This window comes from Lynx canadensis, chromosome A2, assembly GCF_007474595.2.
Source record: "Lynx canadensis isolate LIC74 chromosome A2, mLynCan4.pri.v2, whole genome shotgun sequence".
In the NCBI taxonomy this organism is placed as follows: Eukaryota; Metazoa; Chordata; class Mammalia; order Carnivora; family Felidae; genus Lynx; species Lynx canadensis.
In genome coordinates, this window is record NC_044304.2 from 75131201 (window position 1) to 75156530 (window position 25330).

Consider the following 25330-nt stretch of genomic DNA (forward strand, 5'->3'; position numbering starts at 1 on the left):
TTACAAATGAGAAAATTATGGCACAGGGAGTTCAAGGAACTGTAGACCCAAGATTTAAACCCAGGCACTTAGGGTTCAGAGTCCAAACACTTAACCCCTTCACCACCCTACCTTTCCAGTGTTAGTGCAGCTCTCATGCAGTTCTTGTGACATCAGGAAACATGGTGCCCGTGTGACACGGGTCCAGGTCTGACACACCCACCAGTCACATGACATGTGATACTGTCACCACCAGAATGTCTTAAACCAAGTGAGTCTGAATCTGCTGATCTTTGAAGAAGAAATAACCTGGACACCTTCACTGGCCAGTGTCCCCAACAAAGACATCATAATGACTCTTTCAGGGCAAGAATTAGAAATGTGGAATTGACCATGATTAGAACCAGTGCTGAATTTCTAGGCCCGGTTGTCATGCTGTCTCTTACCTTGGACTCTCAGTTTGATGACACCAAATGAAAGAATACAGAGACAAGAGTAGAGTCTTGATTATTTTACTTGTTCTTTTTATGAAAAACAGTACAGAATTCATTAACAAAGATAGAGGCCTCAGGGTATGTAAATTAAAAGGCTTCAAGGAAGTCATCTTGTTAAAGAGCCCCAGGGGACATGACTGGAAGGTGCCTACTGGCTTTTAGGGATAACAGCCAATGGAAAAAGGTGGACCTTTTGTGCCACCATGTGTTAGGAACTCTTCCCATTACCAAAGAGTGTGGGTTTCCCAAGCAGATTGACAGTGATAATGGCAGAATAGACCATGCTCTTGAGGAGGAGCAGGAGGTAGGTATAGTAGGCAGAGTTGTTCACTAGATGCAGATGCAGGGCGTCTAAAAAGAAACCATTTATTAATTTCACCTGCTCTTTTGAAAGGCTAGGACTTATTAATGGGAGCAGGGTCACATTATACATTTCCAATGATCTGGGTTGAATTGACTCTCCTACACCAATACAACCCAGTTGTAAGAACATCTACACCATCGTCAGCACTACCACCACCACAAAGACAACTCAGAATCCAGCTTGCAGGTCAAATCAATCAACACTCTCTGCAAAATTCACTTAGAACTTTCCAAAGTATGAATGGTAAGGTTGCATTTTTAATGAATGGATCCAGTGGGGGGGAAAAAGCATTGGTGATAAATAGCTTTTAGCTTCTTGACCCCGTCTCTGTCTCAGAGTAAGAATAACAGCCAATATACATTGGCCACAGACTAAACACCACTGACTTTGAGAGATTTCCACGCAAAACGTTAATCTTATTTAACTTTTCAAAAACCTATGAGATTATTATTCTTATTCCCGTTTTATGAATGAATTGAAGACAGAGAAGTAATTTGCCTGATCTTATACCATTAGTAGGTACCCGCAACATGACATTTAAGCAATATTTTCAGCTGTGCTGTAATTCCGCATCGCCACATGCAGTAAGTACCCATCAAATGATTAGCACAAATATAAAGAAGAATTGCTTATTTTGAAGGATATTAGCCATTACATGTTGTGCATTCAGTGAGATTCCTAGGAATCCTTGGAAATTCGGTGGTGTTCACAGTGGGGTGGGTGAAAGTTTTTTGTAAAGAGGACATTACATAGAAAGAAAGGGGTTAATCCAAAATCTCTGAAACTTTAGGAGGTCATGGCTTATTCACCTGTCTTTCTTGAAAGTCTCATTGTAGCTATGATATTATAGGAAAATAGCTTTTATTATCCTCTGAAGTTTAGAAAGAAATATATGTTGAAATAATTAATGACAATGATGGTGGGACAGACTGACTACTCAACGAACAACAAGGCCAAGTCTGTTCCTATGGAAATTTGCTTTACATGCTTTATCTCTAGAGTTAAGAACTCCAGAATTATTCCCCCTTGGTGTGGAAGGGACCTCAAGTGGTGATACACTCATAACTCCTTACCCTTAGTCAGGTAATATGTTACATAGGGTCCAGAGGCCCCTTGATATTGGACATGGAAGGCAGACCAGCAGGGCTAGAGTCAATGCTCCTCATCACTTTCTTGGTACATATGTTGGGAGAAAGGGCCAGAAACCAGTACTTACAATGTGTCAGCTAAATGAGACACCCAATACCAGACATTCCACATATGGGACCTTATGTCTTCAGTAACTCAGTTAGGTGTTATTTGTGTTATCCCTACTTGGGTTAGAAAATGTCAGTAATGTATCCACATTCGTGCAATCAATAATTAAAAGACTGGAGTTAAAGTCAGTCTGTGGCACTTGAAGTCTTGCACTCATCCCCCCACCCTGCCCCCATGTGTGCACCTGTCTCAAGGCCTTGGCTTTGGGATTTAGAGGAAGAATAAAAACCAAGTAAGTGTATGAGCTCTTGATTCAGATGCTCTTGGTTGAAGCCCCAGATCTCTCTGTGTGGCATTGTGCAAGGGACTTAATTAATTTTAGCTCATTGCCATAATGTGTAAAGTGGTAATAAAATCCTTCATAGCGAGTATTAAAAGAATCAAACAAAATGTACTTCCAGGGCACATCATGCCTTCTGTACAATAACCCCTCTGTGTTAGTTCATGTTATTGACTACAAGCAAGAGCAAAGACTCAAAACAAGAAATCTAGAAGCAAGCTGATGTCCTCAGTCATTAGAAACAAAGGCCACAGAAATGAATGAAATCCATTGTTGAAATACTTCAGAGGCCCTTGTCGCACTCCTAATTTATAGTCCTCTCATTCCCAAGCCAGGATGCACTGTGTGAAGACAACCCCTGGGAAATGATGGGTTGACTTAAAATATCACTCAGTCTTTTTGCAAGATCCTGCCAATGTGAGGTTTCTATCTGAAGCCAGGGAAGTTCAAAATGTAAGTTGATCAGGAGGAAAAAATGCTATAGCATAACATAAAGGCAAACATGTAGAAAAACTTACCATTTTCATCCTTCAGAGAAGCTTCTGTAGAGTGAATAGCAGTGAGATCTAAAAGAAATGAGAGCAAGTATTATTCCATTGTTCATATCCATTATTTGACACGTGTGTGTATTGTGGATGGATGGATGGATGGATGGATAGATAGATGCAATTTGTCAACAGAGAGGAGAGGAATTACAAGTATGAGCCCTGAAATTCCAGAAACGGTTGGACTGATTCTATGTAATTCAGTAGATCAATTCATATGTTGTATTTCTGCACATGAACATGCTGAAGTTCATGAATGATGGATTCGTATCTTTTTTTCTCACAACTAGAGGGTCATTTTTAAGACTATTGTGTTTTCCTTGTGTGCTTGTATCTCCTAGCTACAATGCCTGCCACAAAGTAGGTATTCTGTAAATACTCATTGAATGGAAAAATAACCAGAAACAGTGGCTGCTATATGGTCATCAGCACCCACTGTTGACACGAAGTGTTGCTACCAAAGTAAATTCGTAGACACTAGAAACCACAGTAGAATCTTACACGTTGGAAGAAGTCTGGTTTAGGTGGATTTCCTGTCTAAGGAAAGAAAGCAGCCCTACCTTTCAAAGCATACATGCCCCACTATCCCCAGATCTGGCACTCGATTTTCTGGAGTGGAGGTGTTTACGGACGTGACAGCAATGCTGATGAAAGTCAATACCTATTGAGTGATTATTACTGTGCCAGGCACTATATGAAAGGTTCACATGCATTGTCTCATCCGATCCCCCAGTGACACTGATGTGAACTTAACGTGGAGGACTCTGTGTTGCACACAAAGAGATAAGGTTTAGAGAATGTAAGGAACTTGCTGACAGTCATACCAGTCACCAGCAGAGCCAGCACTCAGAGGACACTCTGGGGGTTTAGATGAGCTAGAGTGTGTGGAAAGTATCTTGTAAAACAATCCATAGAAATAGAACATAACTCTGGGGCACCGGTGTGGCACAGTTGGCTAAATGTCCGACTCTTGGTCTCAGCTCAGGTCATGATCTCACCGTTCGTGACTTTGGCACAGAGCCTGCTTGGGATTCTCTCTCTCCCTCTCTCTCTCTCCAACCCCCCTGCCACTTGCTCTCTGTCTCTTTCAAAATAAATAAATAAGCTTATAAAAAAAGAGAAACAGAACATAACTGCACCATCGTGGACTCTCCGACATCATCTCTTCCAGTGTCTTAATTACTCTTAGCAAATGACCTTTTAATTGTAGAAGTTCACCATTTCAGTGCACTTCCTTGCAGGGATAGAATGATAGGCCAAATCATATTAATAGCTGTCTGGATGTATAAAACCTGAGGTGAGGGTTGTATTTATCTACAGTGTTAAAAAAAAAGTACAACATATGTACAAGGACAAAATTTGTTAAAAAGATCAGGGACTATTGGATAGAGGAACAAAGAATTGAAAGGCTGTTTTAGTCTATCTTTTTTTTTAAATTTTTAAAAAAATGTTCATTTATTTTTGGTAAACAGAGAGACAGAGAGTGAGCAGGGGAGAGGCAGAGAGAAAGAGGGAGACACAGAACCCAAAGCAGACTCCAGGCTGTGAGCTGTCAGCATATAGCCAAATGCAGGGCTCTAACTCACAGACCATGAGATCATGACCTAAGCCAAAATTGGTCACTCAACTGACTGAGCCACCCAGGTACCCCTAGTTTGTCTTTTTTCTAATTGATGTGTTCTTGTCCACACATACATGGTCCTGGTATGCAATTTTATGCACTCCATACAATCATATTTTGGTGCACTCTTAAAAAATGAGTTTGACAAAGGACACAAAAATACTGATTCGAAGGGGCACATGCACCCCAATGTTTATAGCGGTGCTATCGGCAATAGCCAAAGTATGGAAAGAGCCCAAATGTCTATTGACTGACAAATGGATAAAGAAGATGTATACACACACACACACACACACACACACACACACACAATGGAATATTACTCAGCCTTCGAAAAGAATGAAATCTTGCCATTTGCAATGACATGGGTGGAACTAGAGTGTATTTATACTAAGTGAAATAAGTCAGTCAGAGAAAGACAAATACCAGATGATTTCACTCATATTTAAGAAACAAAACAGATGAACGTATGGAAAGGGAAAAGAGAGAGAGAGAGAGAGAGAGAGAGAGAGAGAGAGAGAAGCAAACCATCAAACCATAAGGGACTGTCAACTATAGAGAAGGAACTGAGGGTTGATGGAGGGAGGTGGGAGCGGGATGGGGAAATGGGTGACGGGCATTGAAAAGTGCACGTGTGATGAGCACGGGGTGTTGTATGTAAGTGATGAATCACTAAATTCTAGTCCTGAAGCCAATTTTACCATATATGCTAGCTAACTAGAATTTAAATAAAACCTTGAAATTTAAAAAAAAAATGGATTTGAGGCATAGGCTTTGGGAAAAATCTCCAAGAAGGAAAATGTTAGTATAATTATGTTAAATGTTAAAAAATCCTCAAGAGCTGACTTTAAAGTGCTTTAAAAATCTCTTTCTTTTCCATACAATGATTTTATTCATCATATTGTGCACCTGAAACTAATGCAACACTGTATGTTAACTAACAGAAATTCAAATGAAAAGGTAAAAAAAGATAAATAAAATCTGTTACCTTGCATTGATCGACATAAAGACAGTAAGGTAACAATGTTCATAATAAATTTGTGTGTGCGTGTCCTAGGTGCTCTTTCTCAATCCAGCTTGGTCGAAAACGTGGACAAGATGTGTTTAATCTCTCTTCAGAATCACTTCATTCTTTTGTGCTTTCATGTGTATGTATACATATAAAATATACAAGCTTTGGGGCACCTGGGTGGCTCAGTTGGTTAAACAACCGACTTCGGCTCAGGTCATGATCTCGCAGTTTGTGAGTTCGAGCCCCACGTCGGGCTCTGTGCTGACAGCTCAGAACCTTGAGCCTGCTTCAGATTCTGTGTCCCTCCATCTCTCTACCCCTCCCCTGCTCACGCTCTGTGTCTGTCTCTCAATAATAAACGTTAAAAAAAAATTAAAAAATATATAAGCTTTAATCAAAAACAAAAACAACAAGCAAAAACTTTCCAAGAAACAGCAATAGAAATTTTCTAGAATTGCATTAACAGAAATGTCCTCATCCTTACTTCTCCCTTACCGTAATCATCATCATGGAACTTTAAATACATTTTACATTTCTCTGATCACTAGAAAATTGAAACCTCACAGGACACTTCAACCCAGTGGTTACATTAAATTTATGCTTTGCTCATTTGGTTCCTGCCTGTTTCTTAGCCATAAAAAGTTATGGCTATCTATGTGATCTTACTTTAGTTAAGTTTTAGGAAAGAATATACATAAATGCAATAAATATATGAAAAAATTCATCCATATCATGTTTCCAACAGCAAGGATTGTCATCAAGATAATTTCATTTGCTCTTCATCACCGACCAGGTGAAAGCAAAGGTTTGGCCCTAGTTTGATCATTGGACAAACTAAGAATCTGTCAAATAACAAAAATTCAACCAAATAAATGTTAAAGACCTAACTGGCTGTGTTAAGTGATCTATTCATGAATCAGAGAGCATCGTATCCAGCAAGTAGAGGGGAGCTTGGAAGGGCTGCAGGAGTGGGGAAGTTTTTTCAGATAGAGAGGGAGTGAAAAAGAAATTATTAGCAAAGAACATTGTTTTAGGCAAAGGGACCAGAGTCGATCAGTAAACTCCCTAGTGCGAGCCAGGAAATGCCCATGTTCCCTGGTTTAAGGCTACATTTCTGGGGGTTGAAACTGCAGCTGGGCAGGGATGAAGTCTTGGTTTACTGGTTTGGGGCCTTAAGTTGAGTGAGGCCATTTTGAGCCTGTGGTTTTCTTTTTAACAGCCCTGCCTTTTGATCAGACTCCCGGTTTAACTTAACGGAGGAATCACAATTGAAGGCATTAACCACACTCAGCAACCTCTCTGAGGTTCTCACAGTTTTTGTGGTTGCTCTTGTGATATTCACAGGTCTTGACCTTTTGGCCTGTGAATGTTCAGAGGTTACCGCTTCAGCTCTACAGTTTTTGAGTTGGTCATTCTGTTTTCTTTCTTTCTTTCTTTCTTTCTTTCTTTCTTTCTTTCTTTCTTTCTTTCTTTTTTTCTTCTGACATTCTAATCTTAGAGAGATCATTAGTTTGCAGGTTACCAGCTCCGAACTTGCATTTAAAGCTTTTGAGAGAACATAAGGCACCAGACAGCATATTGTGATTACAATAAACAGGATAATTCCTCATGTTTGGAGTGCAATTTGAAGCCATGCTTCCCAAGGCTCAAAGCAATGAAAATCACATAAGTAATAAAGACCTTGCGGAAGGAATCATTCATTTAGGCCAAGTGGCTTGCTCAGTGATCGAATGCCATTGACTTTTAACTTCCCCAGAAGTGTTAATCCGGGAATAGCAGGCAGTGTTGGCTACAGCACAGACCCAGCCTTGCTCAGCTAAGAGATCATCAAGGGCTATCTTATTTTCAAGAATTACTTTGGCCAGAGTCTAAGGATTTTTGTTGGGCAGCCATTGCTTTAGTAAGAGATTCTGCACCAATTTTCAGAATGAAACAGAAGGTCTTGATCACATCTCCCTTACATTGATCCCTGACCAGGGAAGTAAGGCCCAGCCAAAGGAGTGAATCCTGGTCGTGAAAGCTTCCTGGGAGGTCCCTTCTAACTCAGGATGTAAATTGAGGGACATCAACCAATGAGATGTCTTATTTAGCTTGAGAAAAGTTAAGACCAGTGTTAGATTTTCTCCCAGCCGGAAATAAAAGGCTGCTCTCAATTCCAGAGTTCACCCCCCTTGGCTGTGACCTGGGAGATACAGATGAGGGAGTTATCTTTCCAGGCCGTTCGTTGGAAAGAAAAGAAGGCGAAAAGGTTTCACATTTGGTTGAAGTGTGAGATCTTGATCCATTGTCTTGGGCAAAAACACCCTACCTGCATGTCAGCTACATCACTTTCTTTCAGTTTGACTCAGAGATGTCCAGTGTCTGTGTAAGACCCAGTGACAGGTGGAGACTTCTGTAGCTATGTGATGTGCACCTGAGTGTTATAGCAGGAGCACTCGGTAAGGTCCTCTTCTACTGGAGTTCAGTGGCTCTCTTACTCTGATGATGTGTCTAAAATACCTAATCATCAGGCTGTAAACTGTGACCGACAGGATCCTTTTAATTACGACTCAGGAACGCTTCTGTAACCTGTTGATGACCAGCTTGAGCATAAGACATTGGAGACAGTAGCTGGTCTGACTAGCATGAGACACAAGGATCAGCAGAAGATTGTACACTGAGAGCTTTCCAAGAAGCGGACAAGGTTTTCCTGAAGGCGCCTGTGATTTGCCTGGTGAAGTAGGAGTGTTGGTTCCTGGAGCGCACAGAAGATGCACCCCAAGGGGGATACCCATTTTCAACACTGTCTTTGCTCCAGTGAGGGCATCAGCCTCTCAGCAGGGAAAGGCTTTAACCCTTCCAGAAAATGTACAAACAGTAACAAGCGCATGTTAACAAGCCACACTAAGTGGTAGCTGTGAAAAGTGAAGCTGCAGGTGTTCAAAGTGTCCCCAGGGAGGAGGTCTGAAGCTTCTGGAGACAAAAACAATTTTTCCAGGGTTACGGGCCTGACAGGTTAGACATTGATGGTAAACAGTTTTGTTTTATTATAGAAGTCTTTCAACTGATGTCTATTTATAATTTGAATAATCTTAAATGCCCTGATTCAGAAGGAGACTGGTGCCATGTTATAAGAACATCAGGATAGCAAACGTCTGGCAATGAGGGGCCATTTTTTTGTGGAACCAGAATGGACTTTAACTACATGTGTCACAATCTTACAAACACAACATAAAGAACATCTAGTATGAATTTTTATTTGACAATGCTTCCTGGTAATTTAGCTTATCAAATATACCCAATTAGTTTAGCAAATCCTTTGGAATGTTCCCAGTTAAGGAGACTAAGAAGACCAAATCTCCAAAGAAAAGAAACAGACCCACAAAACCCTTTGTCCTTTTGACATAAAGAAAAGCAAATCTAATGCTGCACCTGCTTATTTTTGATTTGAAAATTCTTCATTCCAATTTTAGTCCTGACCACACATAACTTTCCTTTCCAAACATCCCCCCTTTCTTTCTTCTTTTCTTTTCTTTTTTCTTTTCTTTCCTTTTCTTTCCTTTCTTTTTTTTTCTTCTTTCTTTCTTTCTTTCTTTCTTTCTTTCTTTCCTTCCTTCCTTCCTTTCTTTCTTTCTTTTTTTCTTTCTTTTTGAGAGAGAGAGAATGAGCAGGAGATAGGCAAAGAGAGAGAGAGAGAGAGAGAGAGAGAGAATCTCAAGAAGGCAGCACACCCAGCACAGAGCCAGTTGCCATGCCTGACATGGGGCTCAATCCCAAGACCATGAGATCGTGACCTGGGCCAAAATCAAGAGTCAGATGCTTAACCAACTGAGCCACCCAGGCGCTCCCAATCATCCCATTTTTACAAATCTTTACAAGTTTCTCTTTTAAATTTAGAATTTGTCCTGAGTTTACCCTCTTTAGATGACCGGCCTTGCCTTAGGACAAAGTCCTTTTTTATACCTCAAAAAATACATTTCCCTTCCTCATACATTTTCTTACTAAAAACACACATTTTACTTTCCTTACATTCAGAGTTGTTTCCGTTATTATTTTCAGTGGTCTTAATTACATTTATTAAAATTCTGAACTCTTAGAAACTTTCATTTTTAATGAAAGCTAATATGTAAGCAATTGTGAACTGTTAACCAGCATTCTTAGATTGGCAAATTAATGTACACATTTCAAAAGTTCTAGAAATGTGTATTTCTTCATAAAACAGTCTTCCAGTAAAGCACAAAATACATTTACGAATAGGTCCATGTATATTTTCAGTTTCTCTGCAATAAGGAAACCAAAAGTTGGTAAACCTATGTTCATTAACTAATAATTTAGCATTTTCTCTTACTTGGAAATGATCTAGATAAGATCTAGATATTTAATGAATGTAATTTACTTTTACACTTGAGCCAACACTGTAAAATTTGAAGGATTTAGTTTACCAAAAAGATTTGGGAAACTATTTAAAAATATATTTAACATTTTTCATTTTTAAAATGAAATACGTATTTTTAAAATATCTATTCAATTTACTGGTTCTTAGCACTTTTGCTGAAATTACCCATAAAAACTTTATGAGACAATGAAGTCTGTCATTCTCTCAAGCTATTTTCTTTAATATTTTGTAAGAGATCAACTCTACTTATGTAAACCAAGGCACATGAAATAATTTAATTTTAGTGCTGCTAATTCTGAAGACATGTCTATTTTACTTAAACCAACAACTGGATATTTGCCCAGATCATATGAAGTTCAAACGCATTTGGGTTAGTTTTTATCTTTCTGAGACACCATCCGGAGAGGAAAAGATCTCACATTGATGACATATATTTATGGACACACAGATCACTGCAAAGACCTTAGAGTCACTGGCATTTATGGAGAAAATGTTAAGATTTGTATTTGTCCCTGAAATTTTTTGTAATGTTTATTTTTTTATTTGGAGAGAGAACAGAGAAGGCGCAGAGAGAGAGGGGGAGACTGAGAATCCCAAACAGGGTCCGTGCAGTCAGCACGGAGCCGGATGCAGAGTTCGATCCCAAGAACCATGACATGACCTGAGCCAAAATCAAGAGTCTGACACTTAACTGACTGAACCACCCAGGTGCCTCCCTGGAATTACGAAGGACACTGAGCCAGGGTTTAGGCACAAGAGACCTTTAGCAGTTTGTATTTTTTTTTAAAGGCCTCTTTCCCTTAGTTTCCCTCAGTCCCAAGCATTTGTGGGCTGTGTTTACATTTCAAAGATGCGACAAGATAGATCACTTTGAGGACAGAGGAAGAATGCAGGTTCCTCCAAGAAGGACTTTGCTTTCCTAAAGTCAATCATCTATAAGCCTTTTTCTGGAACTAGGAGAAGTTTGGGGGTGGGTGAAGGGACAGGGGAGCTCTGAATTCAGCTGCGTTTCTAGTTCTGTTCACATTTGTCAGGACAGCTGCTCTCAATGTCTCAAAACTTGGATTTTCGTGAAATGACAACATAGTTTGATCCAACCTATCCAAGCATATGAGCCTCAATTTGCTTCCTTCCCTCTGGGTGCACAGTTTTTTTAAGTATTTCTGGCAGACGGAATAACCCCCCTTGGGTGTAAGATGAATATTATCTAAGGATATTACCCTCCCCAGATCCAGGATCACCCACAGTGACAGCCAGAGGAAGGGAACCCACAGCCGCACATCCCAGGCAGGCAGAGAGCTAAGAACAGTGATTCAGGATGACGCCAGCAAGGAGGCAACGGCTGTCTCTGGGAGAGAAAGGATCCATAAGCAATGGGTGTGGATTTGGAAAGGGTGGGACAACAGGAAATTTTGTTATCCTCTCCGGACCAGGCATGTGGGCAGAGATTCAGAAGGAGAACTGATTCTGCTAAGACTTCCCACCCTTTCCTGGTTCTGCCAGTTTTCCCAGGACCCTTCAGCAGACCTTGGTATTTATCAGAATTTCCACTTGGCTCTTTAAGGGAATTAATGTAACAGTGTGTCAGAAAGTCACCCAGTTTCTCAACTCTGGGAGGGCCTCATTTGGGGACCCTCCTCTGAAGGTAGATACGGAGGTGTCCGTAAGGCCATTAATACGACTGAGTAGTCTTTTCAGAGAGGAAAGCCAATTCACGCTTGAATGACTGCTCAAAGGAGCAAAGAGCAGAGGAGGAATTAGGTCAGTCTGACAGCTTTTTGTTTTAGTACCTCTTCCGTCTTTCATTTCTCATTAGCCTTTTCCAAAGAATGTATCATTGAAACCACCTTGGAATTTTAAATCTTTTAGAGGCTTCTGCTTGCTCATTAACAGAAGTTCCTATTTTATTTAATTTGAGAAATTTTGCTTTTAAATGTAGTTCTCACATGATCTTATCCCTAATTGGAAAATTCCCCGCTATTGTATTTCTAGACTGTAATTGCCCTGAGGGCTGGCAGCAGATCCATAGGACCCTAGCCTTGAATGGAGTTAACCCACACTTCAGTCCGGCCGTATGTCTGCACAAGTGAGGTGTAGCTACATTTCTGTCCGGCTTTGTTTTGGGGTCTCCAACTTAGGGTTATCAAGCTAGTTCCTCAGGACACAAGGCAAGCTTAGTAAGATTTTGCCATTTTTGCTAGACATCTGTAACTTCTGGGACTACAGTTTTAGACATAAAATAAGCGGGTATACAGGAAGGTGCTTGCACTTGACCCTTTAGCATGTAAGGATCCCAACAGCTAAGACTTTGGGCTTCTCAGAGCAGAACTAATACCCAAAAGTGATGTGTCCTGGAATTGGGGATTGCGTGTGTTTTAAAGTATAGCTCTTTGCACAGAAATTTTCTTGAGGTGGATGGGTGAACTGGTGCCAGTCCAATCTATTCCCTGACCAAGTTATACTATCAAGGGCATGTTCTTGAGGTGGTGAGCATTCTAATAGTCTTTAATTGCCTCACAGTCTTTTTTGTCTAACAGTCCTTATTGCGCCCATCAATTTTGTGGGTTTTTCAGTCTCTGATCCCTGTTAGCAGTAGCCTTTATCTATAAGAAGCAAGAAAAATAATTATGTGCACCTTAGCGTATGCACAGTAACCAAGAGATGTCACTGGCTTCTGACCACAAGAAGACTCTTTGTGTGCCATCAATAATTCTCCTGGAAACTTGCTGAAGTTTCCATCCAAGAAACTGTGGTCAGAAAGTTTGGGGCCTTGGCTCTGGACAGATCCTACCTGCCAGTTCACTTGGGCTCTGGGCAAACATGCCAGTTCAAGTGGGGTCCAGACAAAGAAGCCAGCTCAACTGGGCTCTGACAGTAACCCTCTGCCAGCCCAAGCTGACCCACATTGTAAAGGAAAGCCAATTAGATCAGGAGTCTGAATGCAAAGACATTGAATCTCAGAACCAACAGGAACTCACCTACCGCCCTTGAAAATGGTGAGGAGGACAGTGAACTCAAGGGGCTCACAGTTACCTCCCCTGGCTGTCTCCTTGTCTCTGATTGCCCCTGGAAGTCCATTTCAGATCCCATCACCGACACCAAATCTGTTAAATAACAAAAATTCAACCAAGTAAATGTTAAAGAGCTAATGGCTGTATTAATCAATTTATGAATCAGGCAGCATCTGATCTAGCAAGTAGAGGGGAGCTCCAAAGGACCACAGGGAATAAAAGATTTTAACAATAGCGCAGGGAGTGCAGAAAAGGAAAATATTAGCAAGGAATCCATTTTTCTAGGCAATGTAACTCTCCTAAGGGGAAAAGGGGTCAACTGGAAACCTTCATAGTGCTGACCAGGAAATTCCCATGTTCACTGATTAAATGTTACTGCTCTGGGGGTTGAGACTGCACTTGGGTTAGGTATGAAGTCTTGTTTTAGTGATTTGGGGCCTTAAGCTAAGTGTTACCATTTGGGGTCTGTGGTTTTCTTTTCAACAGACCCAAGAAGATGAAGACTGACTTCAGAAATTGAGACTTGTATACAGAAAGCTCCTCACATGTCCTGTTATGTGCTTGTTCCCCACTGCTGAAAAAGGGCCTGCCTAACCACAGGGAAAGCACAAACTGGTTCCTTTTTGGGGCTCTGGTCTGTCATGTCCATGCTCAGGACTTGACTTCTGAGTCTACAGAGTTACTGGATCACAGCTGGGCCAGAGCACATTCAGCTCTGCCCACACTGTCTAAATACGTCCAGCTTCTGGAAAATGGGACTCCTTTGAGATACCATGACTGAATCACGAGTGACCCTGGATATTCACTTTAACGTAGTGGTCCTCCTGGGGACAGTGGTCCGTCCCGCCTCCCTCCCAGGCCTGGCACACGCTCGGACGGCAGGAAGTGTTTGCTGGGCAGCATTTCCCAGTGGTAGAAATACATCCATTGTGGACAATGGGAGAATGTTTGTACGCATTAGCTTCACCCAATCTTACTTTCCAAGTTTCACCTAATGGTGGGATATAAAATTCAAATCTAAAAATCCCAAGACCATACTAAAACCTCAGCAGCCAAATTACTATTATTTGTTGAGCTGCGATCTGGCTTTGTCAAATGAACAGCATTTTGTCACCTATAACTCACGTTTCTGGGTTATACTTTGAGTAGATAAGATTGAAGTGAGAGGGACTTTGACTACTGAGTAGAACATTCCTGAAAGATGTATAATTGTTCTTATTTACTTATCAAGTAAGATTTTCTAAAGTGGACTCTCCTTTTGAGTATTTATGGTGGGCAATGTTGTTAGGTGGTTTCATGTGTACTGTTTCATTTAATCCATAGAGTGATCCTCAGAAACATCATTATGACCTTCATATTTCAGATGATGAAAGTGAGGCAAGAAAGGCTAAGTGAATTTTTCTTTTTCTTTGTATGTTCCAAAGCCCATACTATTTTAATTCTACGGGGTAATAGCGAAATATTTGTGCCTCCGTTAAAGGCAACAATATTAAAGAAACATTTCTTTTTGTTTATTTCCCATTAAGACTTGACAGAAAAGGTGGGCTATTCTCATTTTAAAAAGGGGGTTCTGGGAGGTTATATTCACGTTTATATGTACGTACCTTTGTCTATTGAAGGAAAAAGAATCTCTTGATCGACCCCTCCTTTATTACTATCATGTTTGACAACACATTTGTGTTCTTTACCCATTGACTCTTCACTCACGGTCAGCCAGGTGTATTTCATATATGTGTCCTTAGTTTTCATGGTGTTTCCCTGCTGAGATTCCAGAATTGTTTTGCCATTCTTTTCTTTCCAATATATCTCGATAACACCAGGGAAAAAATCCTCAAGAAGACAAAGATATGTTCCAGTCTTATGGAGTTTTCTTTCAGCAATTGAAGGAAGAAAAATTGTAGGCTTTGGGGAAATGTTCTCAACAGGACGTTCATCTGTGGAGGAAAATGGAATAGCAACGAAAACTATTATTAGAGAAATGCAAATATTGTGTGGTTTGGAAGCAGCCCTGAACAGAGTATAAGGAAAGGAAAGTTGCCATAGGATTAGTGCTTACCAGGGCTTTTCATCCACAGTGGGTTATGAGGTACTTATTTTCTTACTTTCCATGGGAAAAGAGGTTCAAGCAGTCATGTAACTTGCCCAAAGTCGTAACTACTAAGTGGCATAGCCTGGTTTAAAACTTGGAATTTTTTAAAAACAATACACTGTCATTTGTTTGAATGGGAATCCATTTTCATGCATACTTCACAATATATCAAGTTGAACTTTTAGCTTCAAATCAGATCCCATACCCACTTCTGATACTGAAGTTCTTCTCCTTGATTTCTGATTTTGTAGATCATCTTGCTCTTACGTTTGAACCAATCCAAGATTTTGAGTAGGACAATGTTTAAAGCTGCACTACCAAATTATTTACAGTGCCTTGAATTTAGAAACAATGTGGCACTATTCCCAAAACTTCTATTAAAAAATTATTATTTTCAGAAATGGTCTTATACTAACCTTATCAAGTAATGTGATGGTCTCGATTTTGTTTTGCTTTAGAAAATGTTCACTAAAGGCACATTTTATATTGGAATTTCGTTAGAAGTTGACACATGACTAAAAAGACACCATACTTCAATGCTTAGCATCTACCCCAAATTTGGATCTGTCCTACAAACCTGCTGAACTTGTCATACCCACAATTTTCTTCGATTTCACCTGCTGAATACAGTTATATGTGACTGGTGTAATGTTAACAGATATGGTTCCAGAGTTTCCTGCAGACATGATGTCAAAACATATAACAAAACATCATAGTTCTCAAGGGCATATCTAGCCCATCTCCCACCCACCTCCCTCCATCAACTTGCATTTTGTTCTCTATCATTGAGTCTTTTGTGGTTTGTTTCCCTCTTTCTCTACCCCCTTCCCATATGTTCATCTGTTTTGTTTCTTAAATTCCACATATGCATGAAATCATATGGTATTTGTCTTCCTCTGGTTGACTTATTTCGCTTAGCAGAATATATTCTAGTTCCATCCACTTCATTGCAAATGGAAAGATTTCATTGTTTTTGATGGCTGAGTGATATTTGATTATATATATATATATATATATATATATGAACGATATTTAAGGATATTTAGGAAAAATTGTATTATTACTATATATATTCATATATATATATATATATATATATATATATACACCGCATCTTTATTTTTCATCAGTCAATGGACTTTTGGGCTCTCTCCATAGTTTAAAAGCTATTGTCAGTAATGATGCTATAAACATTGGGGTGCATGTGCCCCTTTGAATCTAAAAAAGATTAATTTCTAATTGTACATGATATTGTCATGATTTTCGCCTTCAGTCAGTACATTAAAGATTCCAGTTTTCATAATAGAAAGTTTGGGCTCTTTAGGAATGCTTCTGATAATCATAGTTAAGAAAATTTCTGGATGGTAAGACATGACGCTTACCTCCTTTCCCTTTTCCTGAGCTAGATTCTTGAAGTTTCATTCTTTTCAGGATATAAGGAATCGTGAACTTCCATAATGTTATCAATGTGATAGTTAATTGAGCCTTAAGTAGTATACTTGATTATATATGGTTAGTGCTCATATTTTCCATAATTATATGACATGTCTTTTCTTTCAACATTCTTTTTTAAACTTACTAACAGTGTTTTTTTGTGGCCAAAATCATTGTCACGATGCATAAAATAGAAACTAGTTTGCACAATAAATAAACTTGTCCAATACATTTATATACATTCATAATCAAAAGAGTTCAGGTGAGTTGCCTATGTTGTATGTATTTTGTGAAGATGAAGCTATACGAATTCTATATAAATTTACCAAATACCCACCACATATCAGTGTGTTATTTCAAACCTTTATATTAATATTGATTCAAACTTTCTCTATTTTAGTCTTTTCATTATTCTTTTATTAAATAATTATATGTATTTCATATGCAAATATGAATTTCAAATTGATGACATTTCTAAGTATTTAAAAGTACAAACTGTAGAGAGAGCCAAAGCATAAGAGACTCTTAAAAACTGAGAACAAACTGTGGGTTGATGGGGGGTGGGAGGGAGGGGAGGGTGGGTGATGGGTATTGAGGAGGTCACCTTTTGGGATGAGCACTGGGTGTTGTATGGAAACCAATTTGACAATAAATTTCATATATTGGAAAAAAGAAGTACATACTGTAACTCTATTTCTCAGTACATTCTAATTATTTTTTTTAATTTAATAGTTTTTTAATTTTTTAATTTAATAGTTTTTAATTTTTTTAATTTTTTTAATTTTAATTTTTTAATTTAATAGTTTTCAATCTTTAATTGTTTTTCTAGTAAATACAAGCATGAGGCCCACTCTTGTTTGTGTTAGAGATGATACCAATTAAGGTAAAGGGTAAATTTTAATGTATATAGAACAACTACAAAAATACAAAAAAAATACGTCTTAATTTCATTTTTGTTGCTAAAAGAGGAAAAAGTCCACTAAAAAGACACAAACACCTCTAAATTCAAGTCTTTCATGTATTGGTGGACGCTAAGCTAAATTTCCATTGGAGCAATAAAATGTACAGCTGGGGCCCCTGGCAAATTTCTTCTCTGTCAGGATGATTGGCTACAGACCATCCTCCATACTGGATACAATTCTCCCTTTAGGTTCAAAATGGGGCAACCTCTATCTCGTACCTATTGGCACATGTCTCACAGACAATGTGCCAAATATTTTACTCACAGTCTCATTTAATTCTGGTCTACCCCTTCTAAATACATATTGTTATCCCATCTTATGGATTAGGAAACTGAGGCCAGAAGATAGTCACCCAAGTTCACATATGTAGTAAGTGGTGGAAACAGACCTCTAGGTCAGCCGGAGTCCAAAGCCCAAGCTCTCCGACAGCGACATTTCACCATCAGAAAAGGAAATGTGTCAACTCACAAAACTTACCTAAAATGATCAACTTCATTCTTGGGCCAAATGGGCTTTCATGACAATTACACACGTTGTATGTGAGCATTTTATTATAGTCCACATGGACACAAAGTCAGACGCTATTACAGTATTTGCACAATGTTGTCTATGCTGACCTTTACCATAAGAATTGACATTAAAATCTCTCCTCCTAAGATTTCCACATCTAAGCCCCATCCCAATCCTCTTTTTTCTAAACATTCTTAAATATTATTCCAATTTGATTGTTTCTTGCCTTCTTTCTTTTATCTTGAAAAAATTGCCATCTTCTGTTACTTACCTATGAAAAAAAATGTTGTTCCATCACTAAAAAGTTTTACAAAATAATTCCATAGGGGTACCTGGTAGCTCAGTTAGTTAAGCGTCCGACTCTTGATTTTGATTCAGGTCATGGGATTAAGCCCCACGTCGGGCTTTGCCCTGACAGTGCAGAGCCTGCTTGGGATTCTCATTCTCCCTTGCTCTCTATCCCTTCCCCACTCTCTCTCAAAATAAATAAATAAACCTTAAAAATAGAATAAAATCGTTTCACAGTGATTCCACCCATATCAAATCTTTAGTGGATTTATCTTCTCTGAGTTCTTTGAATTCAGTGAACTATGATGGCCTCCAATTGAAGAGACCAGGATTCAGATTCTGATTCATTTGGGTTTTTTTATTTGTTTCTTTAATGTTTATTTATTTTTGAGAAAGAGAGAGAGAAAGAGAGCCATGAACAGGGGAGGGGGCAGAGAAAGAGGGAGACAGAGGATCCGAAGCTGGCTCCAAGTTGACTGTAGAGAGTTCGATTTGGGGCTTGAACTCACAAACAGTGAAATCATGACCTGAGCCAAGTTAGATGCTTACCTGACTGGACCACCCAGGTGCCCCCTGATTCATTTTGGTTATAACAAGTTCTGTGGATGAACAAATCAAGTAAATTAAAATCTTTGCTACTTTGTTTATTTTAAAATGATGATGTTAGTGTGAATCAATTCAACACTCCACCAAGTGCTGAAGTGAGTCGAATATGAAACAAGATCTGGAAAGTGATATGATCAAACCTGCTATGGCACGGGGAGATTATAATTGCTACCATTATTAATAACAATTGTTTGTGTTGATTGTGTGCTCCAACACATTTTAATCTCATGGGACCAAACCTTCCCTTACTAATGGGAAGACAATATTGGGGGATACCAATTAGATCTATGTCAATGAAACATGGAGACTCATTCCTTCATTTGCACCCTAGGTTGCTCTGCTATGTCTGGAATTCACTGAGCCATCACCACTGGAAATGTAACTTTGACACACCAGTTAATAGGCAATCACTTGTCTTGTCCACTGCATTTCCAGTGTTAAAAAAGTCAAAGGGAACATTGGCTAAAGCCTAGTAATACGGGGTCAGTTCATGGAAATGCTTCACCTGTGTGGTCCAAAGCAAATGACTCTTTTCCCACCACTGGCATAATCTATGTGCATTCCAAGCTTTCACCAGAAATTTCTACCTCAAACTGACTTCCTTCCAGATCATGCCCAAAGTTTGGCTTGAATCTCCCACAGTGGGCCTTCATGGCCGAATGACCAGATCAATGGCTGGTTGTCCGGTCCTCCAAACCTCCTATTGTCACGTTAGATCCCTAGGCTGTCACCTGCCTATGTCTGCTGAAGGTCTCCATCTGTGAATGACATTAAATGTCATGGCGCCCACAGCAATGATGCAGTTGTAGCATCTAATGCATTTGTTTGAAGACCATTTCTTCCATTTTATAAAATGGATATGGAAAGCAATGCCCACTATTTCACTTCATATTCCCCCTAAAGGACTCATGCACTGAAGTACTTTTCTCATTTTGTGGTGGAAAGACACAACATATTTGAAAGTTTGTGGTGCCTCATTTTACCAGTTAATAAAAAGTATGTACTCCATCACATTTTTCTCCTACCTTTGAACATAAAAGTTTACCCTGTGTTTCTTGCTAGATAACCATGGACCATTTTTCCTCTGTTTTCTTTAGTGCTTTTGATCTTTTATTTTTATTTCATGGCCTAACTATATTTTATTTTAGGTCTTCTCAAATAGATTCTGGAAATAAGCAGAGTAAGTATATGAGAAACAGTTTGTGCATTAGAGCTTGATTTTTCTTCTGCCCCAGAGCTTGATAGTTTAGGACGGTCTACCCGAAGGTGACATGAAAAATGGGAGAAGATGTTTGCTAATCCTACTCCGTGATAGAGACACAAAACACGTGATATTCAAACACACTGAGACGCCACAGAATAAGGTGAATCTTCCATTCCCAACATCATCCCTCACAAAACAGGGGTTGCCTTATGTTTCAGTCTGGGGCAACCTCTCATATTAAAAGAGCTTCTTCCAATAGTATACTTTGATGAAACAGTACTACTTGGCAAGATATCAGGCTGAAATAAACTCAATTTCTGCTAGTTTTAGAGAGAACACTGGTAAAAGACAATAAAGAAGTTTACTATTAGGTTTGGTAAATAGTACTTGGAACTAAAGTCTCTATACTTTATGCTTACATTGCATAAATATATGACTGCATAAATGAAATAAATAGTTTTCTTTTATTTCATAAATAGGCAATTGTCTCTTCCAATAAAATATCCAGTGACATTATCATAAGGAGATCCCAAAACAGACACTCCAATCCTGTGATGACTCAGAAATTTGCTCTGGAGTAGATGCATGTGGAGGCCTTGAACAAAATTTTGGATGAAATGTGAAGGCACAAAAAACAGATCTCTCAACTCATATTATAAAAAAGATATACTTTTTAATTTGTGGGTATAACCCAATAAAGGTATAAAATATTATAAATGAATATTTCATTTTTCATCTATGTCATTGTAAGTTTGTATGATCGAGTTGCAAATCCCCCCCTTTTTACATCCAGGTATTTGTACTGAAAAATTAAAGATCATCTTAGACTCAAGTTGGCAATATTTGAAGTAATGCTTATTACATTCTAATCATTTTTACAATGATTTGAACGGTGAGTCTTAGAAATTAAAAGTATTCTGGAAATCTGACCGTTTGTTTTAAGTGTCCTATAGACTAGATTGTAACTAATACATTTTTTTCTGTACTCCTGATTCTATGCAGAACTGCAGTGGGTGGTAATTGGAATTCTGAAGAATTGGCTTTTTTCTTATTACTGACCATGTCCCAACCTATACGGAGCTAATTCCATATTTAATTTCATTTAGTTCTAACCGCATCCACTTGAAATAGTTGTTACGTTGACAGAACGAATGAATGGAAATATAGCAAATATTAACAGTAATAAGTGTTGCTATGAGATTTCAATTGTTTCTTTATTTTTCTCTTTTCCAATTTTTTTCATTTTAGACATGTATTCTTTTTATAATTTTAAGAAAGCAATGACCAGTGAAACAAAATTTATTGGTTGAAGGATAATTATACACAACATGACAGATTCAGATTCAAAGTTCACATTTTTGTCTGCACCACTCTCTCCTAAAAACATATTTTTAGGACCTCATGAATTATAACTGTGTCACTATTTTTTAATTGGATTGATGCAATTTACACCGAGTAGATAGTTGGAAAAAAGAGGACCGGAAATTTCTTTTTCAGTTTATGAATTTATTCGTGCCTGTGATCAAAACCACTAAGGAAACCATAATATATCATTTTTTCTTCATTTTTCCAATGCTTTTACCAACATTGTGAAAATTCTTTGAAAACTTTTTTGACTAGATGCTGCAGGCTCAAAAAATCCCTGTGAGATGTTCTCCCTCATCCAGGAAAAAAATTCCTCTCTAAGGCTAATGAAGAATGAATACATTTACTAGCCTGAATTTAGAAAGAAACAAACCCAGCGTATGACATTCCCGATTATGTCTGCACAGGTAAATGTGTTGGTACCGGATAAGAATCACCTTCTGACAAAATGACAAGTTTATCAAGTTTTTGCTCATTCTTTCCTACTGGTTATTTTGGAATCAAATAAGCAATACAAATATCTTTACACATCTTTCAGCACAGAAATCCCACAGGGACCTAACATCCCCACCCCTCAGGGACCCCCAGTTGCTCTAGCAAGTTAGCTCCTTGTCAATGTCACCCACGCAAGCTCAGGCGGCAACTACCCCCAAGGACTGGGACACAGTCACCTACCTCTCCAAGGATCCTGCTGCCATTTGTGACCAAACTGGGGGAGAATCCGAGAATGCTGAGCCGACACCAGAACCTAGCCTGCTGCCCCTGCATCGCCCGCCTCCCCTCCCTATGTTATACGGAAGAATGAAAGAATATTTACCTGTAATCCAGATCTCAGGTTTGGGAGGAAGATTTTTTTTTTTGTAGATCCCCCATCCATAATAGCCCACTGTCTGAAAACCTTTTACAGAAATCTCCCTTTGTGCCTCTTTTAAAATCTCACCTCTATTTTTTACTATTTAAACACATAAAAATTGGTCCTGCTAATACTAACAAAGATGAATCACAAGCAAAATCACATTAGATATGAACCCAGTCAAGAATGGGTGGACTGACCCCTCTCTGTCTTTCCATCTTATTCACCCACGACAGAGAATATGATTTTACCTTTTCTCAACATTTTGCTGAGTCTTCTAAATCTCTTTTCTTAAGGTTTTCATGTATCAGATCAGCTCTTTTCCTAGAGTGTAATTTACACGTACTACCTCTATAATTTTCAAAGAGGAACAAAAATAGAAATAATATATTTGAATATATAATAAATGAATGTTCGATTTTTTAACACGTTGGTTTTCTTGTTTGTTTGTTTCTATGTATTGAGGGGTAGGGACCTGGTTTGACTGTAAAGCAGTTCTTTCCAGAATCCCATTCCCATGATAGTAGCCAGATGAACTGTTAAAGAATCTGAAATCTTAATGATGGTCACTTAACTAATTTGTTGCCGAAAGACTGTTCCTTTGAACTTGAAATTACCCTAAGAGTTTCCAGGGCACTGATGCAAAGTCCTGAGCTGCTCATCAGAGGATCCTGTCTGGTCTGGTCTTTCTGCCGCTGTCCCGGCCTGAGCGAAAAGGCGGCTTTGGGTCATGCGTGTCCTGCGTGTAGGCCACCTGCTCCAGCTGTCCTGCCCGAGTCAGTGTTTCCAGCGCACTTGATGCCGATGCAGAAAGAAGACTGAATGCGATGGTGTGGAAAGGACTTGTCATTTTATAGCAATACCCTAAGAATCACATTTTGAAAATCTAACGAACGTGTATTCAACATGACCTACTGGATCTTTGGCGGGGGGTGGGGGGGTGGGGCTGGGAAGAGAGGCAATTTTAGAGCCATGATAGAAGCAGAAACATTGTTTTCTGTGTGAAGAGTAATACAAATTATGAGCTATTACTAGCTAAGCGCTCGACTAAAGAGTCAATTTACGAGGTCAGGCTCAGAAGAGTAAATAATCAGAAATAAAAATACAGCTTGCTGTTTCTAATAGCACATAACGGTCTAAACCATGCTCTTCGGCATGGACAAGTGTCTATTGGGTCCCAAACTTTGCCACAGTAACTTGCCATGTGACTTTAGGCAAATAACAACTTCTTTGAGCTTCAAGTCCTTCATCTGTGAAACTGGAACAAGGACCTCCTGTATAGGACTGCTGAGGACGGAGATAAGGCACTGAAACCAGTCAGTGTGGTTATCTGGCTCTCAATAAATATTAGCTAATATGATTATTCTCTTTAATGGGATAATTTTTGGCTGGTCTGTCCCAATTTTCCACTAAACGACACATGTGGATTTTATAAGCAATAAGTATTACATAAAATAAGAAAGGAAAAGAGCCGATGAACCCGAGACAGTCTGTATCTCTGTCAGCCACAGGCCAAAAAACTTGGGGCCCAGTCAAGCCACAATCTAGAATGCTTATCCACTAGGCTACTAGCTTTTTGAGTGTTGGGACCGTGTCGGGAGCCCCTTTGACCTCAAGCATCCAGCATAGACACTGTCTTCAGTGAATGTTTGCTGAGGCAATGTAAACAAACAAGGATATGAACCATGCAGACAGACTTCTGATGGACTCTGGAGCTGAAGTGGTTTACTGAGCTCACAAATGCCTTTAAACTGGATCGTCTCTAGGCAATATCACAAGAGTCACAATGGGACAAATTTTGACTAGTCACAGCCTACTCCCTCAGAAGCTAGAGTATTAAGATGAAGTGGCATTATTGATGTTCTACAGTCATTTACTGTAGAAGTGAAATTTTTTGCACTTGGTTAAAGATGAGATCAAAAGCAATCATATAGGTTTTCCAGGTTATTAGAGAAAGGGGCACTCTTAATACTAGAGGTACTTAAAGCGTTTCTCACTTAAAAGACCATCTACAAGAGAAACAGCACGAACCAATAACTTACAACAATGGTTTACAGACACGGTCCTACAGATGTTTGAATTTCAAATATGAGTCTATTATTTTCTGTGTGTGTTTCCTAAAAGTAGAATTTCAATCTGCCTCCAACTGGTTAAGTAAATAAACCATTTTCAAAGTGGTTTTGTTTCCATACAAAGTGATCTGGAGCTGGAATACTGCTGTCCATATGCTGGGGTGATCCCATATTGTTTTCTTCTGAAAAGCATCAATAAGTTTTTCATTCACAAGATCAAAATAGAACCAAGTTACTTACCAGTGGGAGTTACTATGAGCTTACTTCATTCTACAAATATCTTGATCCAGCCAGGTTAGACGTTCTACAAAATTTTCAGCTAAGCTTCACGGCATGACCAGCTTAAAAACTTTGTCCTGGCAATTTGATCTTCTGAGTTCTCTTGGAAGCCCTTGAATTATAGTCTTCATGGCATATGATATTTTATGTTTTCCTTAGATTAATTTAGAAAAATATCTGTTTTCCATGGAAGTAGTAATCACAGAAAAATGCTGATGGAAAATGGAAATGATAAGAGAAAAAAAAAAAAGGAAAGAAGGAAGGAAGGAAGGAAAGACAGAAAGACAGACAGGAAAAAAGGAAGGAAGGAAAAGAAAGAAAGGAAAGAAAGAAAGAAAGAAAGAAAGAAAGAAAGAAAGAAAGAAAGAAGACAGGGAGGAAGAAAGAAGAGAGAAAGAAGAAAAGAAAAAAAAAGAAGAGATCAAGGCCAAGTGGTCAACCAATGACTTTTCTAAATTACCAGGAAAAGTGTTCAGAGAATTAAGAGGTTTTGATTTCCAGGTGTTCAAGTGTGTGAAACCGCTCAGAGACCGCATCAAAGGAAAAGCCCTTCTGTTCTCACAACCACAGGTCTGCTCCATTGCAATTTGGGATTGTATTTCTGAAAGAGGATACACTTCAGTAACTGAAAATGCAAACATGCCAACAGACATATACTTGAGAAATGTGAACGATGGTCTCCATGTTTTAGCAGCCACTTTTACTATTTGCAACATGAGTCTTTACCAGG

The 25330-nt window shown here is 38.9% G+C and overlaps 1 protein-coding gene and 1 gene segment (V, D, J or C); one reads left to right on the top strand and one right to left on the bottom strand.

The window, feature by feature from the left end:
• Positions 1–25330, top strand: part of LOC115508747 — a 240454-nt gene that overhangs the window by 95178 nt on the left and 119946 nt on the right. The window lies entirely within an intron of this gene.
• On the bottom strand, positions 486–24969 carry LOC115508743. The segment is given in 5 exon segments: positions 486–824; positions 2893–2940; positions 12906–13031; positions 14543–14872; positions 24562–24969. Coding segments are annotated over 4 exon segments (462 nt in total).